Below are 17,241 nucleotides of genomic sequence, written 5' to 3' on the forward strand. Positions count from 1 at the left end.
CGATGTCCTTTCGTGGATTACAAACTGGTTAAAAGACAGGAAACCATGAGTAGGATTAAATGGTCAATTTTCTCAGTGGAAAAGGTAAACAATGGCATGCTTCAGGGATCTGTACTTGGACCGGTGCTTTTCAATATATTTATAAATGATCTGGAAAGGAATATGACAAGTGAGGTAATCAAATTTGCAGATGATACAAAATTATTCGTAGTAGTTAAATCACAAGCGGATTGTGATAAATTGCAGGAGAACCTTGTGAGACTGGAAGTTGGACATCCAAATGGCAGATGAAATTTAATGTGAAGTGCAAGGTGTTGCATATAGGGAAAAATAACCCTTGCTGTAGTTACACGATGTTAGGTTTCATATTAGGATTTATCACCCAGGAAAGATCTAGGCATCATAGTGGATAATACATTGAAATAGTCAGCTCAGTGTGCTGCGGCAGTCAAAAAAGCAAACAACGTTAGGAATTATTAGGAAGGGAATGGTGAATAAAACGGAAAATGTCATAATGCCTCTGTATTGCTCCATGGTGAGACCGCACCTTGAGTACCATGTACAATTCTGATCACCGCATCTCAAAAGAGATATAGTTGCACTGGAGAAGGTACAGCGAAGGGCAACCAAAATGATAAAGGGGATGGAACAGCTACCCTATGAGGAAAGGCTAAAGAGGTTAGGGGGTTAGGGCTGTTCAGCATGAAGAAGAGACGGCTCAGGGGGGATATGATAGAGGGCTTTAAAATCATGAGAGGTCTTGAACGAGTAGATGTGAATTAGTTATTTACTCTTTCGGATAATAGAAGGAATAGGGGGCACTCCATGAAGTTAGCAAGTAGCACATTTAAAACTAATCGGAGAAAATTCTCTCACTCAGCGCACAATTAAGCTCTGGAATTTGTTACCAGAGGATGTGGTTAGTGCAGTTAGTGTAGTTGGGTTTAAAAACGGTTTGGATAAGTTCTTGGAGGAGAAGTCCATTAACTGCTATTAATCAAGATGACTTAGGGAATGGCCTCTGCAATTACTGGCATCAGTAGCATGGGATCTACTTAGTGTTTGGGTACTTGTAGCAGGTAGTTGTAGCCTGGACTGGCCACTGTTGGAAATAGGATGCTGGGCTTGATGGTGCCTTGGTCTGACCCAGTATGGCAATTTCTTATGTGGACAAGTAGTAGATTCTGGAGAAATTTGTAAGCATTCCCATCAAAAATGTTTCTTTGCAGGATATTAAAAAAATACCCTGAAGGAAAGAGGACACAAACATGTATCAATTTATCATAAAGGGGACTGTATATTATTGTTATATAGTATATCACCTTTAAATCAAAGTTTAACCCAAGGTGGTTTACAAAGCTATCAAATACAATATATTAAAATAGTTACACCAATAATCTAAAAATACATTAAATACAGTAGTCAAAACACAATCTTGGTTCAAATTTCAACAAATAAATATTATTCTAAAAACCCATCTAGATCCCACTCTACTCTCACTAAGGAATGGCCTAGGTGAGTTCATAATAAAAATAATATAAGCATCAAATAAGCAAGACAAATACACTCCTTCAACAGGCCTTCCTCACTTTAAAATAGACCATTTTACACTGTTTACTCCATGAATAGGACAACGTTTGAGGAATATCATCTGCACTTCACAAGAACTGAGAACAGAGTCAAAAATGCAACTCAATTAAGACGAGAGAAGTAAAACCTAAAGGGTACATTTTCGAAACCACACGTGCGCACATGGTCGCACCGATTTTATAACATGCGCTCGTCGACGAGCGCATGTTATAAAATCTGATACCCACACGGGTGCCCATTTGCGCTCATGCAGGAGAGGGGAACGTTTGTTTTTTTTTTTTAGCACACGCATGCCGACGGGACAGGGACTTTCCCCACTTCCCTCCCAGTCCGCTCCAATAAAGGAATGGACTGGGAGTTATCCTTCATTTTCCCCTTTCCTCCCCAATCCCTAAATCCCATCTACCTACCCTAATTTTTTTTTTTTTTTTTTACAACTTACCTGCTCCTCCGAGCAGAAGAAAGTTGTGCGTGCCAGCCGGCTACCAGCTTGCACTTCTCCGAATCAGCGCAAAATGGCGCTGTCACAAACAGCCCCTGCCCTGCCCCTTTTCAAAACCCCAGCTCTTCCGCGCATACTGGGAGTTATGCGCGTGGCCGGGCCATTTTGAAAACGTGGTCAGCGAGCGCTCGGCCCGGCCACGTGCATATCTCCCAGGATTTCTGTGCACCGGGTTTTGAAAACGTACTTGTTACTAGCAACAGGTAGTGATTATAAATCGCTTAATTTATTTATTTAACATGTTTTGTATACAGTCATTCGGTTTCGCCATCATAACGGTTTACAGTAATCATAATAGGTAGACAAAGTAACATCAGGGATTCTACAGTGAGTATAATAGGTGAACAAGTTAGGTAACAATGGTAGAAGCAACAGGAAGGGTGTTAGTTATTATATATTGTAAAGTTCTTGAGCGGCGTATAGTGGGTTTTGTGGTTGTGCCGAGACTTCATGGGTGGACAAGATGGTATCTCTGTTTTCTTGGTGTTGTATTGGGTGGGAGTCTGTTGGTGTTGATGGTTGAGTGCGTCTGAGTAGGCTCTGGTGAAAAGCCAGGTTTTTAAATCTTTTTTAAAGGTTTTGGTGTTTAGTTATGTTCTTAGATTGGTTGGTAAAGAGTTCCATAAGTGCAGGACTGGCAATGGAAATGGCTCTCTCACGGGTTGTTAATAGAAGAGTGGTTTTTACGTGAGGGATTTTGAGGAGGCCTTTATTCATTGAGCCAAGGTTTCTTTTTGGAGCATGTAGTTCAATGTGTTTGCTTAGCCAGTAGTTTTGTTGTCCTGTTATTATTTTGTGGAGGATTGTTAAAACTTTGTAGTCTATTCTGTATTTTATTGGGAGCCAGTGTAAAGAGATGAGGAGTTGGAGTAATATACTCTTATTTCTTAGTTCCTGTTAGAATTCTGGCAGCTGCGTTCTGTAGTATTTGGAGTGGATGAATGGTAGCAAGAGGTAGGCCAAGGAGTAGGGCATTAATCTCCCCATGCAAGCCTTGTGAATTACCTTACACAACCACTGAAAGCATTATATAAGGAATATTACTCCTGTCTCCCAGTATAGTTCTTGAAAGCCAATCGCCAATGTATTAAGTTAGTCTAATAAAGTATCAACCACAGATTGTTTCTTCATCTGTATTTCTAGGTATCCAAGTTATTTGACGTGACTGGGTTTTAGCTGGGTAAATCTGACTGAAAATGTGGCCACTCTAACCAGCTAAGCTTTTAAGGTTAAAATGGCAGATTGCATGCATTTAGTTGGGTAAGAAAGGGGTTGGGTTGGAAGAATTCTTTAGGTAGGCTTTCAAATTTAGCTGGTTAGCATGATATTCAGTGTTAACGCCAGCCACACAAACAGGAAGCCTAAATCTACCCACTCAAACTGAACTTGTAGATTTAGCTGAATAGTTCCTCTGCACAGTGAGCCAGGTAAATGCAGTCGAGTACCCGTTTATTATACCCTTTCAGTGGGTTTCTGAATACTGACTCCACTGCTTTAATTCCTGTCTCATCAAAAGATATCTTTTAAACTTACAATTGAAATGGTCTAAAAAGTTTACAAAAGGGATCTGCTATGTTTCTCAAAGTGTGTTCCCAGGACGTCTGAGGAATCCCCTATAGATACTGGGGGGGGGGGGGGGGGGGGGGGTGTCATAACTTGAGTTGGTTAGGTAGCATAGTATAACATAGCATATGATGGCAAATAAAGACCAACAGGCCCATGCAATCTGCTCAGTTGAAATTTTTCATCTGGTTTTCTATCACTTTAGGTAGATGAGCATATTGTCACAAAAGGGACTGTTTTATAGGCCATTTCAGACTTTGCTGTATTCTCCTGATTCTTACAAGACCAATATTAAATCCACTTTATAATGGTTTGGTGGGATTTGTTCAGTTGTAGCTTTGTATTTTTGATATACTGTATGCTATTTGCTTTTATGTCTTTATTCATTTTGTATGTCTGTAATTTTTGTTACATTGTCCTCTTGTTAAGAAATGCAGAAGTGTTAAATTTAATTAGAAAGCCTTCTATGTCTTAGTACCAAGTTTTGTAATAATCTACACTGTCACCAAAACTAATGAGGCTGTTATTCAAAACATCAAGCATCCTCACACTCTTTTATGTTTGAGTTTTAACCATGGTCTCTTCGTGCTGGTTATCCCAGCCTTCTTGGAAGCCTAATGTAGCTGGCACCACTGCTTCTAGGGTTGTGAACATTAGGAATATGAATTTGGATAATTTGAATGGGGAAACTAATCCAAATGAGCAGATCTTCATTTGTTTTCAGTCATTCAAACCGAAAATCAGCTCATTCTGAAAATTCCCAAAATTTTCAGATTGTTTTGGCAAATAGTAAATGCTATTTACCAAAATGAATATCCCAAAATTTAAAAACAAAAAAAAAAACCAAAAAAACTAACCCTCAAAACAAAATTTGGTCAGAAAACAGGTCGAAAACAAATGAGTAGAACTATAAAAAGGCCGCACATCCCTAGTAACCATCACTTTGTGCAGGTTACCCCAGTGCCTTCTTGGAAGCCTGATGCGTACCACCACCACCATTGTTAGGGTTGGAAATGGTTAGAAGAATCCATCCAGGCAAAAAAGAAAGAAGAGATGGTGTCATTCCAGATTATCCGGAAGCCATGACAGTGACAGAAATCAGAATGCAACTGTGGAAGAAGCTCTCTGGCTACAAGTAGATGCCAAAATTTAGGAAAGCTGGAGTCCTACTCAATGCATGCAGGGCTGGTCTGTGGCAGATTTGAACCCCTCCAACTTGATAGTGGTATCGACCTGCTGAAAGAGAGTATCAAAGCCTTACTGATAATTTATGGCACTATAATGCGCATAAGAAAACTATGATCGGCATTTCTTCCCTTTCCCCTTCTGCCCATAGGGTGAGCAACACTCGCTCAGTTTTGTCAATCGACTCAGAAGAGTGAATGTGTTGCTATTTACAGCAGTGTCTTAACAGGCTGAAGAGTAGAGGAAAATGTAATGTTTGCCAGTTGCGGGGTTGGACTGCAACAAGCAGTTCTCACCCCCAGGATGCCTGGCCCAGTCCCATGTAGCAGGAATTCTGTCAACTGCGACCAGGCCTTCAGGCTTCCAAGGCGGACATTGTGCCTTGTCCCGAGGGCTCCCTTAGGTTCGCAAGCAGCACAGCGCCTCTTATAGGCCCCCCTTGGCGGGAACTCTGAATTGGCGCCTCCTGATGACATCAGCCCTGCCAGGCTATTTAAGGACTGGCTCCATAGCAACACCGCCTCAGCAACAGGTCCTCCTGCATTAGCAGTGCATGTTGCTCTCCTGAAGCACTCCTGATCCTGCCTTGTTTTGTCCAGCCTGCCCTGCCTCATCCAGTCCACCTTGCTTTACTTACATCCTTGCCCCATCCCAGTCCTTTGCTTGTCTGCCTGGTATTGACCTCTGCTATGGACCTGGACTACTCTCTTGCCTGTCACTGATCTCTGCCTCGGACCTCAACTACACCTTGATCGCTGCCTGCTCTGACTTCAGCCCAGCCCTGGACTCTCTCTTCTTGACCAGCCTGTGGGACTGTTGCCAAGTCCTGCCGGCCCCTAGAACCCAAAGGCTCTACCTGCAGGGAACAGGGCTAGTATAGGTGAAGTTCCAGCTCTGTCTCAGCCCAAGGTAGGCTGCTAGGCTGTGTCAACCACGCCACAGCACAAGGGTTCACTACCATTACAGAATATTTAGATGCCAAAGTGGCCCTTGGCAGAATAAAATTTCTGTATTACTACTCCCTCCATTTATTATGAAACTAAGCAGAACAAAATGAATAAAACCACGGATACACATATTTGGCTTATGCAAAAATACTGTTCTCACCTCTTAACTTACTGTGGAAAACACATTACACTGGTCTAGAGTTAATACACTTTTAAATGTAGTGCTAGCTATTTCTGGAGTTATTTAACACATTTAGATAACATGCATAGTCAGAATTAGAACAGATTTGAAACTGGAAGTCTCTCAATCAAAAACCAAGTGTATGGATACAGTGATATAGAACAAGTGAATGGCCAAGCAGATGGATTTGTTTATATCAAGTTGAAATACTGAATTCAATTCCCAACTCTATATAGACTCCTGAGCAGGGCATGGCTTAGTTATATCTCCGTGGTAGTGGTACCCCTAACATCCAGTCTGCCCAGCAAGCTTGCCGCTGCCATAAGAAGCTTGCTGGGGCAAACTGGATGGACCATTTGGTCTTTTTCTGCATTCATTTCTATGTTACCACAAGATGCTGACTGAGCTTTATATTGCCCTATCCCTTCCGTCAACTTTTCCCCTCCTTTCCTTCCTTCCAGTATTGTAGGAAGGAGTAACTTAGATCCCAATGACAAATCCTGCTTTAATCAATCAAAAAATTACTAGCTGCAGCTGCTGCCTCTTTAGAGGAAGAATATATTGGAGAGAACAACCTCAAATTGTACCATTTCTATAAAAATTAATGGCTTTTCCTCACATGAAGGCCTTTATAAAGCAAATGTAGCATGAGCACTGCTAAATAAGTGCAAAATCATTTTCACTGTACTAGCACACACCTGCTTCCTTTTAGCTTCTACTCATGAGAGTATACCTAATTTTTCCTTCTCGGTTTATTAAAAACACTCCAAATGCCTGCAAATGTGCACAACTAGAAATCTAGTTTCAACTCCATACTATCTGAACATTAAAAAAAAAAAAAAATCCGCCTTAGCATTAGCTAGATAGAAATAAAGGGAAAATGACATACAGAAATGGCAGAAAGGGGCATCAGCAACTATAAATAAATCTACATACACTGGCTAAAATCAGAATCTGAGATTGACTGTAATAGGACATCTCAACATCATCCAGAACAATAAGCACTGTAGACCTAATTTACTGTATTTACAATCACCCTTTTAATAAAATAAACAGGATCCAGGTCTGATGCTCTGTTTAAAAAGTCCACAAGAATCGTTTGCAGTGTTAAACAGCTAATGACAAGTCAACTAACAAAATCCATCATGTATACAAATTATATAAAAGTGTCCTGTTAGCACACTGCCCTGCCTCTCTGCTCCTTACTGACCTCATTCATTACCTTTTTTTTATTGACCAAATCTGATCTTCATTTCCTAGTATTGTAGGGTGCGTCAAAGACGGTGCTCACTCAAGGCAAAATTAGAAAAATATGCAAGAAAATCATCCACAACAAGGCAATTTGTAAACAGCTGCCATCATTTAATCCTCTCTTTTACTGTAAACACCAAAACCTTTATTTTACTATGACTAACAGATGCCATCATATGAAAGAGGCTTCATTTAGGGGCCAACTGTATTCTGAATATAGTAAAGCTGGACTCTAAATATGTACATATTTCCTCCCCCTCTCATTTCCACTTACCCATCTGTAAGAAACCGCTTTAATTTTCATTCAGCCAAAAATAAATTGCCTAAATGTTAATGTTTGAGAGGCAAAGTTTTCCAAGCAGCTTGTGCCCTCCTGCAGTTGCTGCACAGTGGGCTCTGGTTGCTCAGTGACAGAGACTGCAGAAGAGTAGAGACGCAGGAGAGATGACAGGCAGCGGAAAAAAAAAAAAAAAAAGCCAAAAACATCCACAAAAAAATTTAAAGCAATCACCGCAATGCCAGACCAAGCACAAGGTTCTTCCTGTGTGAGCTGTGACCACCACGCACTAGGGAAAGCTCATTATAGAATCTTAGCACCGGACCATAGAAAACTAGGGCTAGAAGGGACTTCAGCACCGTTTCCTCTCTAAGCTGTGCACGAGTGCGCGCAAGGTTGTGAACCCTGGCACACCGCAAAAATACAGCTCGCAAAGGAAATCCCGATGCTGTTTGCGTTATACTGGCTTGTAGCGCACCATAATTGAACTCGGCCTATATAAAAAAAAAAAAAAAAAAGTTGCACAAAGAATAAACTTGTGCACATAGGGGTAGATTTTAAAAGCCCTGCGCGCGTAAATCCTGCCAGATTTACGCGTGCCTATTTTGCAAAGGCGGTGCGGCGTTCATTGCGTGTCCGGGACGTGTCCAGAGGCATGACAGCGGTCCGGGGGCGGGGCCGAGTGCTCCGGCACAGTGGCCTGTGCCGGGGCAGGGAGCCGGCGACAGGCGTAACAGTGAAATAAGGTAGGGGAGGGGGATTTAGTTAGATAGGGGAAGGGAGGGAAAGGTGGGGGGGGGGGGGGGACAAAAAAAAAGTTCCCTCTGAGGCCGCTCTGATTTCAGAGCGGCCTCGGAGGGAATGGAGGCAGCCTGCGTGGCTCAGTGCACGCAGGCTGCCGATTTTGTGCAGCCTTGCGCATGCCAACGCCGGATTTTAAAAGATAAGCGCGTATCTTTTAAAATCCGGCGTACTTTTTTTTTAATCTGCCCCATAGCCTTTCAAAAATTAGAGGGAGCACTGGACCTCACGGGGGAGGGGGGGGGGGGGAATCATTTAGTCCATCCCCTGCTTCCAACCCAATCTGCTCTCAAAAGCCTCCAATGATTGAGATTCAACCACCCTCCCAGGTTCAGAAGTTCCAGTTCTTGACTACCTTCATAATTAGAAAGTTCTTTCAGTTGCCCAGGCTCTTTGTTATACACAGAAGGGGCTATCGTAGCTTTCTACACGGGGGGGGGGGGGGGGAGCTTACACTTCAAGGCTCTACTCATAGGAACTGATAAATGCCACGAATTAGCGATGAGTTCAACAGAAAACAGACCGATGTCCTTAGTATGAAGGCTCCTTTATTAATAAGTCCCATGACAAGGAGATCACGTGATGTGGTGGGCTTAGTAGGCTGCTGTCTGCTGAGCTCCGGCTGCCCCCAAGCAAAATCAGCAGTGTTTTCCAGTTAATCTCGGCACTTTTTTGGCTCTAACACCAGCCCTGAGCGTGTTTGAGTGTGAGGAATCGGCGAGCTCCACTGCCTTTGCGATCCACATGGCGACACGCTCGAACCGAAAGGGGGAGAAGGAGAGATTGAAGGCTCCCGAGGACAAAATGGCGCTCATGGCAACTTCTGAAGAGCTCGCTGAAGAAATGACTTTGGAGGACAAGATTTCCCAAGCTGTCGTTGCAGCCTTAGATGTGCGGCTACATCAACTCTCTGAACAAATAGCAGACGTTCGAGCCTCCCTTACAGAAATGGACTCGCGCACAGAACGCCTTGAGGGTCGCGTTGGCCTAGTGGAGGAAGATGTGGGGGCCCTGGAGAGGAAGATGGCGGCGTTGGAAAAATCTGCACAGGCCAGTGAAGACAAGCTCGACGATCTTGAGAATAGATCGCGTCGAAACAACTTACGTTTTATTGGCGTACCGGAGGACCTGCCCGAGGGAGAATTACCACGACTCCTGGAAGCCTGGCTCCTGCGCATTGTACCGTCCCTGGCCTCTCCGTCAGGGGGCCTATTGGAGCGTGCTCATCGTCTGGGCCGGCGGCCAGAGGGGAACACAGCAGGGAGACCGAGAGTAGTGATTGCACGATTTCTTCACTTTGTGCACAGATCGCTGGTTCTGCAGCACTACCGGAAGACTCGTGAGTTTCACTATGAGGCGCAGCGGATTCTAGTCTTCCAGGACTTCTCGTCGAGAGTTACTTTACAAAGGAAGGCTTTCAATGCCATTTGTTCGGAGCTTGTAAACAAAAATATCCGATTCGCTCTCCTTTTTCCAGCGAAACTGAAGATTACTCATCTTGGGCAAGTCAGGTTTTTTGATTCGGCTGCAGAAGCGAAGGCTTATGTTGGGGACCTGGTAGGCTCCTCGGCACCTGCGGATCCCTGACTTGCGGACCGAGTACTGGAGCTCGCTGGTAGTTATTTGTGTAGTGATGGCGGATGACACTTGCTAGTATGTGTGCCACTCCGTCGAGAAGTGTGCTATGTTAAACATATGTGCTTAGTGAGTTTTCTTTCATGTTGCTATGCTGGGGGGCAGCCGAGCACATTGGTCCCATCTCTGATCTCCATCCCGGTAGGGGCCTCACTCGCGTGAGCACCCTATATCGGGTGAGACCTGACCCACAATCGGGTCTCAGATGTTCTTACAAATTGTTGTGGGGGGGGAGGGGGAGGGAATACCTGTAGAGAACCTTCATTGTACCATATGTAATGCATTTTGTGTTCTAAGTGAGTTTTGTGGTTGTGTGGTGGCCTGCTCACCTATATTCTTTTCTATTTGGGGACGATTTTCTGGCCTAGGGAAGGATGGGGCGGTGGGTACAACTGGTACTTATAACGGCAGCATGGAGGCGCCTATTCAGTGGTCTCAATCTCTTAAATGTTCACCATGGCGATGGAAGTGGTTACCTGGAATGTAGCGGGTTTGGGGACCCCGATAAAGCGGGAAAAGGTGTTTGCCCGCCTTCAAAGGTTAAAAGCAAAAATCATATTTTTGCAAGAAACACACATGCTTCCTAATGAAATTCAGAAACTTAAGAAAAAATGGGTCTCCCAAATTTACTATGCAACAGGGTCCTCCAAAAGTAGAGGGGTGGCACTTCTGATTCATCAATCAGTTCCTTTTCAGATGCAAACCTGTGTTCAAGATCCACAAGGGCGATATATTTTGGTTAAAGGTCTCCTACTGGGCACTCCCATTCTTTTAGCTTCGATATATGCTCCCAACTGTTATGAGCACGGGTTTTATACCACTCTTATTGCAGAAATTTCTAAACTAGGAAACCTTCCGTTGATTTTGGGCGGGGATTTCAATTTTGTTATAGACCCCCAGTTGGATAGATCACCGGCCAGGGGGGGACATTTGCCAAGTGTGCATAAAGGACCTAATTACTTGTGCAAACACCTACAACTAATAGACCTATGGCGCTCCCTACACCCGGGTGAGCGGGAATATACGCATTTAGCCAGGGCCCACAATACTCAAACGAGGATAGACTATTTGTTCATATCTGAAGTATTGTTTTCTAAATTTACAGCTTCTTCCATTGAAGCTTCAGTTATCTCGGACCATAGCCCGGTTAAGGGGACTTTTCATTGTGGTGGGCCAGCCCCGGGTACCCAATGGCGCTTACCAGCTTTTCTGACCAGAGACCCGGAATTCCCAGTTTTTCTTAAACGAAAATGGTCTGAATTCTTGCTTCACAATTCGCAGCATGTTACCCAACCTACCCTTTTGTGGGAGACTGCCAAATGCGTCCTTAGAGGAGACATAATTAGTTATGCCTCTTATAAGAAACGCAAAATGGACAAGGATATCCTAATTTTAGAAAAGAGACTACAGGCTTTGAAAAGACAACTTAATCAGCATCCCCGTGAAGCAGCTAGACTAACTACTTATCGAGAGGTACAGGTGGCTCTTAATACCCTATTGCATGAGAGAGCAGCTAACGTGCTGCGTCATAGGCAATACACTTTTTTTCACCATGGTAACAAGGCTGGGCGTTTGCTAGCCCGTCTTCTCAGGGCACAAGATCAGTCTAAATATATTCCTAACTTAAAGAACGCTCAGGGGGATGTAAAATCCGGGTCTGCGGACATAGCAGCTATTTTTTCTGAATACTATCAGACTCTATATGCGGAGGACCGGGTGGATGAGGCGGCAATAGCTGATTTTTTACAGAACTTGTCCCTACCTAGTGTGACCCCTCAGCAATTGGCTCAATTGCAGCGATCTATTGATGTTACGGAGGTGACGGAGGCTATTCAGGCCTTACCCAACCAAAAAGCTCCAGGACCTGATGGCTTGACCTCGATTTTTTATAAGTCTATGCCTGAAAACATAGCCCCCGTATTACGGGAGGTTTTTGAGCAGATGGTGGACCAGAAGTGTATGCCCCCTACCATGCGGGCGGCTACAATAGTGGTTCTCCCTAAACCTGGCAGAGATCCACTTTTGGCTTCTTCTTATCGGCCAATATCACTATTGAACCTTGACATAAAGTTATATGCCAAAATTTTGGCAAATAGGCTAAAGTATATTATGCCTCATCTCATTTCTTCTGACCAGGTGGGCTTTGGGGTGGGGAGGCGATCCACTGTAAACATCCACAGAGTGATGGTAGCTTTAGAGCGGTGCCATTTGCAAGAAGTCCATGACCCTCTATTAGTTACCTGTGACGCGGAAAAAGCGTTCGATAGAGTCGCCTGGCCCTTTCTATATCGAGTGCTTCATAAATTGGGCCTTGTGGGGAGGATTTTTGATTACATTACTCTCTTATATACTAATCCCACGGCTAGAATCTTGGTCAATGGGGACCTTTCAGCAGAATTCAGTCTCCAAAGAGGCACTCGCCAAGGCTGTCCACTGTCGCCCCTTCTCTTTATTATGACCGTGGAACCCTTGGTGGCAGAAGCATCAAAGGGGGTTACGGGAATATCGATAGGCAGTAGATGTTTATTGACCCTGCTTTTTGCGGATGATATACTGCTGCTATTGTCAAATGCAAGGACGGCTCTCCCTGCTGCTATACAGATCTTCAGCCAGTATCAACTACTGTCAGGGTTTAAACTGAACTTGGATAAGACCGAGGCCTTAGATATTTCTGGTGAACTCAAAGCCGCCTGGCCTGATTTTCCGGTGAAGTGGGCTCAGACTACCATCAAATATCTGGGAATTATAATCCATGCAGATCCAAGATTGTGGTATAGCTTGAATGTCCCACCCACGATTAGTAAAATGTGTGCGAAACTGGCCAGTTGGCAATCTCTACCCCTAACTATCCACGGGCGTATAGCAGTCTTAAAAATGGTGATTGCGCCCCAGTTAATATATAAGTTGCTTATGCTGCCGGTGTTACTCAAGGTGAAAGATAGGCGAGTGTTACAAAAGGCCATACGGAGTTTTATATGGCGGAACAAAAAAGCTCGGCTGTCATATGTCACGATGATGGCCCCAAAAGCCCAGGGAGGCTATGGTCTTCCCAACTTTCACCTTTATGCTTTAGCAGCAAATCTTCGTTTTTTGGGAGACTGGTTCTTTGGCTCCTCTGATTACACTGACCCACAGCTGATCCACTTCATCTGTGCCTCCCTCGACCCTAGCTATGTTCTACATGTTACGGGAGCTGCTTTTACAATTATGAGATCACCCTCTATCCTAATCAAAACGATGCGGAAAGTGTGGCAGGCTACCAGGCGGCTTTTAGACCTCTCACCTCAGGTCTCCTATCAATATCCGTTAAGAGGGTCTTCCAAGATCTCCTTGACGATACTCCCTATACATCCACAACCTGCAGTGGGTGGGAGATGGCCTTTGGGGAAGGTGCTAGATTCCTCTACTGGGCAGATACCGTCTGTGGATCAGTGGCGGGAACTTTTGGAGTTAGGTCCACAACATTTTTTAATTGTTGGGTATCTGAAAGCACAATGTAGGGTCCTTTTACAAAAGGCGCAGGGGGCCATACATAATACCAGATATGAAGAGCTCATTGCATGTTTACAGTTTCACAAAGGTTCTCTGTCTTGTCTTTATGCCTTTTACAATTGTAATATGTCCTTCTCTGTATACAAAAAGTTGCTCTCAACCTGGTCCAGAGACTGCCGAGAAGAGCTGGATGAGCGAGCGCTTAAGTATTCGTATGAGTCCATTTTTACAATTACTAATAATGTGGCACTCCGCGACCTCCAGCAACGCGTTTTTCATCGTATTGTATACTCACCTGCACACGCATATCGTATGAAAGCCATATCATCAGCTACATGTCTCAAGTGCCCTGAGGAGGACGCCACCCTAATCCATTGCTTATGGGACTGCCCTACCATTAGGGTATTCTGGGACTCCATTCAGCTTCGTCTCTCGGCAATCATGCAGACTACACTGATTTGGTCTTGCTCCTTTTGTCTTCTTAATAATGACAGTGGGGAACACAGCTTGAATGTTGATAATACTGGCTTTCTTTCTAAGGCTTGTCTTATTGCTAAAAAGTGTATATTGTTAAAGTGGCTGGACCCACACCCCCCCACTCAAGAGCTGTGGTCCGCTCTTATGTCTGAGCTTTATCAACTGGAATATGGCTCCAGGTATAAACAGTTTACTCCAAAGAAAAAGCGAGTGTTTCAAGCAATATGGACTGATTACTACAAGTCCCTTTCGCCACTGGTTCAACAAACTGCCCCATTGGACGTATGACCAAGTTTGCTATGGCATCTCTTTCTGTACTGGTGTCTTTGAGTTGCTCTTCTCTTATGTCTGCTATGGTATCACAGTTTGTGTCTGCATCTGCTAGATATGGTTCAGGATGAGTATTAATACACTCGGTTGTTACCTGTTGCTACTGAATTATCGGCCGGTATGTGCTTGCTATGTGCATGCACACGACCCTAAACTCCTCATTTGGTTCTCTACAGGGTAGGGGGGCGGGAGGGTGGAGAGGGGGGGGAGTTTGAGTTTGTTGGAACTATAAAAATGGGAATGTCATGCTACAGTTGCTGTATTTTGTGTTTAAATTGTTTTGGAAATGGTGACTGTTCCCAATAAAACATGGTTTAAAAAAAAAAAATAAATAAGTCCCATGACAAAAAGCTATAAAAATGCCCTTAAGGGATACCAGACTCAGGCCGAGTTTCGCCCAATCTCAGGACTGCATCAGGGGCTATAAAAAAAATATATAAACATGTATAATAAGCGTAAATTAACAATTGAAAACCAGATAATGAATCAGAGGACACATCACACGGTACAAAAAGATATATAAAAATTAGTTGTAACACAAATACAGAATTAACGATTAAAGTACAAATTAAGAATGGTTCAGACATCACCTAATGGTTCATACATATCACATAATTCCAATACATATGAACACAAAAGGAATAATGTGACTCAGACTGATTCATATTAAGCAGACTAAAGAGCATCTAAATTGATTAGATTAGTGAAAACTGTTCAGAGTGTATTGTGAAGCAGAGAAAGAAGAGAGATAGAAGTGAAAAAAAAATTGTGTGAGTATAAGGCATATAGCCAAATACATACCTTCAAACATAAAATGGTAAAACAGAATATCCTTAAATTAATGCTGTGTAAAATGCCCACAGTTATTTACTCCTACTTATTGGGGTGGCTCAATCGACAGGAATGGAATTCACTCTGAGAAGTCATAAGAAATAGATTAAAAAACCAGTAGCATGTGTCTGATTCATCACCTGCTTTAAGGGCAATTTTTAGCTTTTTGCCAATGGACTTATTAATAAAAGATCTGCTCTCTGTTGTACTTGCTTCCTGGCTTGCTTTGACCGACTACCGCTCTGTTTCCTTGGACCCAACTAATTAGAGATGTACATTCATTTAAAATAAGGAATCTGAACCAAAATTAGCTTTCTTTGGTTCAGTTTATTTCAAATGAAATTAATCCTGGTCAATTCTGAAAATCTCAAATTTTTCAGATGTTTTTGTTATACCAAACAGTGCATACCCATTTTCTGAGAAATTAAAAAAAAAAAAAAAAGTGGCCCATGCAACCCTCTGTCACCTTCTACCACCCACTTACCCTCAACCCCCCTAACCACCGGGCTAATATTCCAGGGCCAGGACTTACCTGGCTGGGATGAGCCGAGCCCAGCTGGGGCTTCCCTTGGTCCCTTTAATCCCTCCCCCCCCACCAATGAGCCAGGGTGAAACTTCCCTGACCCCCACCTACCATCCATGGGGATCTGGCATGAAAAAAGTGGCAGGAGTAATCCCCATTCACTCCTGCCTCATCAATCTCTCTTTAAAACTGCCACGAAAGTGACACCAAAACGTGGCCAGTCTCAGACCAGTCCATGCCATTTTTTTTTGGGGGGGGGGGGGGGGCCAGAGGAACCTTGCAAGGCCACAGCAGGGCTTGGTTCTGCCCAGACAAGCATGTCCTGATCCCAAAATATTGGTGGGTTGAGGGGGTTTGCAGCTGTTCAGAGAGGCTCCAGAACACCCCAGGAAGTGGTGACAAAGATCTGGGAGGCCTCATTTCTTTTTTTGGGTTGCTTTTTTTTTTGTTTAATTTTAATGTTTATTTTGGTGAGCAAATGAACCAAACCAAAATAAACATTAAAATGAACCCCAAAAATGACTTCCCCCCCTTCTCCCCACAACAAAACATTCACAGCAACACAGGTTGGTTGCTCCCAGAACTGCTTGGCTTACTTCAAATAATTAGAAAAATAATTTTGTAGAAGAAAAATCATCTTTCACTTTACTCTAAACCACTTAGTTCAGGGGTGGCCAACTCTGGACCTCAAAAGCAACATATCTGTCCAACTTTCAGGCTATCCACAATGAATATACAAGAAGGCGATTTACACGCACTGCCTTGATGGCATGCAAATATGTCATGTATATTCAACTATGGATATCCTGAAAATCAGATCTTTTAGTGGCTCTTGAGGACCAGAGAGATGGCTACCCCTGACCATTACCTGGGCATCCATAAATCATGTTATGGATGCCCAGGACAGATTTCTGCTCTCAGAGACCCTACAGGTCAAGGATCTCTGTTGCTCTCACTTGTAAAAACTGTAAATATTTTCTTCTTAAAGAGGCAGGAATGATTAAATGCCTTCCTATCCTTGCTCTTGGAGAAAATAGCTCTCATTCAGACAGATACAGAACGGTGCGCTCAGTCGAGCACACTGTTTAGCCCCCTTTGACCGTGCGTTTTTGATGCGCTATTATTACCCCTTATACTGTATGGGGTAATAGCGCGTGGAAAACGCGCTGCCAACCCCCCCCAAAACTAATAGCGCTCATCACATGCAAATTAGTGACGTACCCAAAATAAAGAAAGTAAAATGTGCGGTCATAGCGATATTAAGTTGGAGGCCACAAAAATTAAAAAAAAACAAAAAAACTTCTTTAATAAAAAAAATTCTGCCTGCGGCCCGCGGGTTGAAAAATGGACACTTGATTTTGCCGGTGTCCGTTTTCTGAACCGTGGCTGACAGCGGGTTAGACAACAGACGCTGGTAAAATTAAGCGTCGGTTGTCAGATCCGCTGACAGCCACCTCCTTATTAACGCGGGCTCTGAATTTAAATACTGAATCGCGCACCCTGGAAAGGTGCCTGGGCGCGAATCGGGAGAGTGGGCACTCGCCTCGGAGCGCCGGCTCTCCCGTAGAGTTCATTGAATCGTCCTTTTTGCTCTCTCTCAACTACATCCTGAAGCCAACTCTTCCTCCAGGCTCTTTCTAGCACTTTCTCCCTCTA

General features: G+C 43.7%; 1 protein-coding gene across 4 annotated transcripts in view; it reads right to left on the reverse strand.

Moving 5' to 3' along the window:
- Positions 1 to 17,241, reverse strand: part of RIMS4 (regulating synaptic membrane exocytosis 4) — a 278,761-nt gene that overhangs the window by 103,392 nt on the left and 158,128 nt on the right. For 2 of the 4 annotated variants that reach the window (XR_003858308.1, XM_029613599.1), the window contains exon 2: positions 4,826 to 4,891. The exons of 1 other annotated variant lie outside the window; for it this stretch is intronic. Coding sequence is in view for 2 of the 3 variants with exons in the window: in XM_029613599.1 (XP_029469459.1) it covers positions 4,826 to 4,891 (66 nt within the window). In the remaining variant the exon portion in view is untranslated. The remainder of the gene's footprint in view (positions 1 to 4,825; positions 4,892 to 17,241) is intronic. One more of the 4 variants, XM_029613600.1, reaches the window with a different exon arrangement.

This window comes from Rhinatrema bivittatum, chromosome 8 (assembly GCF_901001135.1).
Source record: "Rhinatrema bivittatum chromosome 8, aRhiBiv1.1, whole genome shotgun sequence".
Lineage (NCBI taxonomy): Eukaryota > Metazoa > Chordata > Amphibia > Gymnophiona > Rhinatrematidae > Rhinatrema > Rhinatrema bivittatum.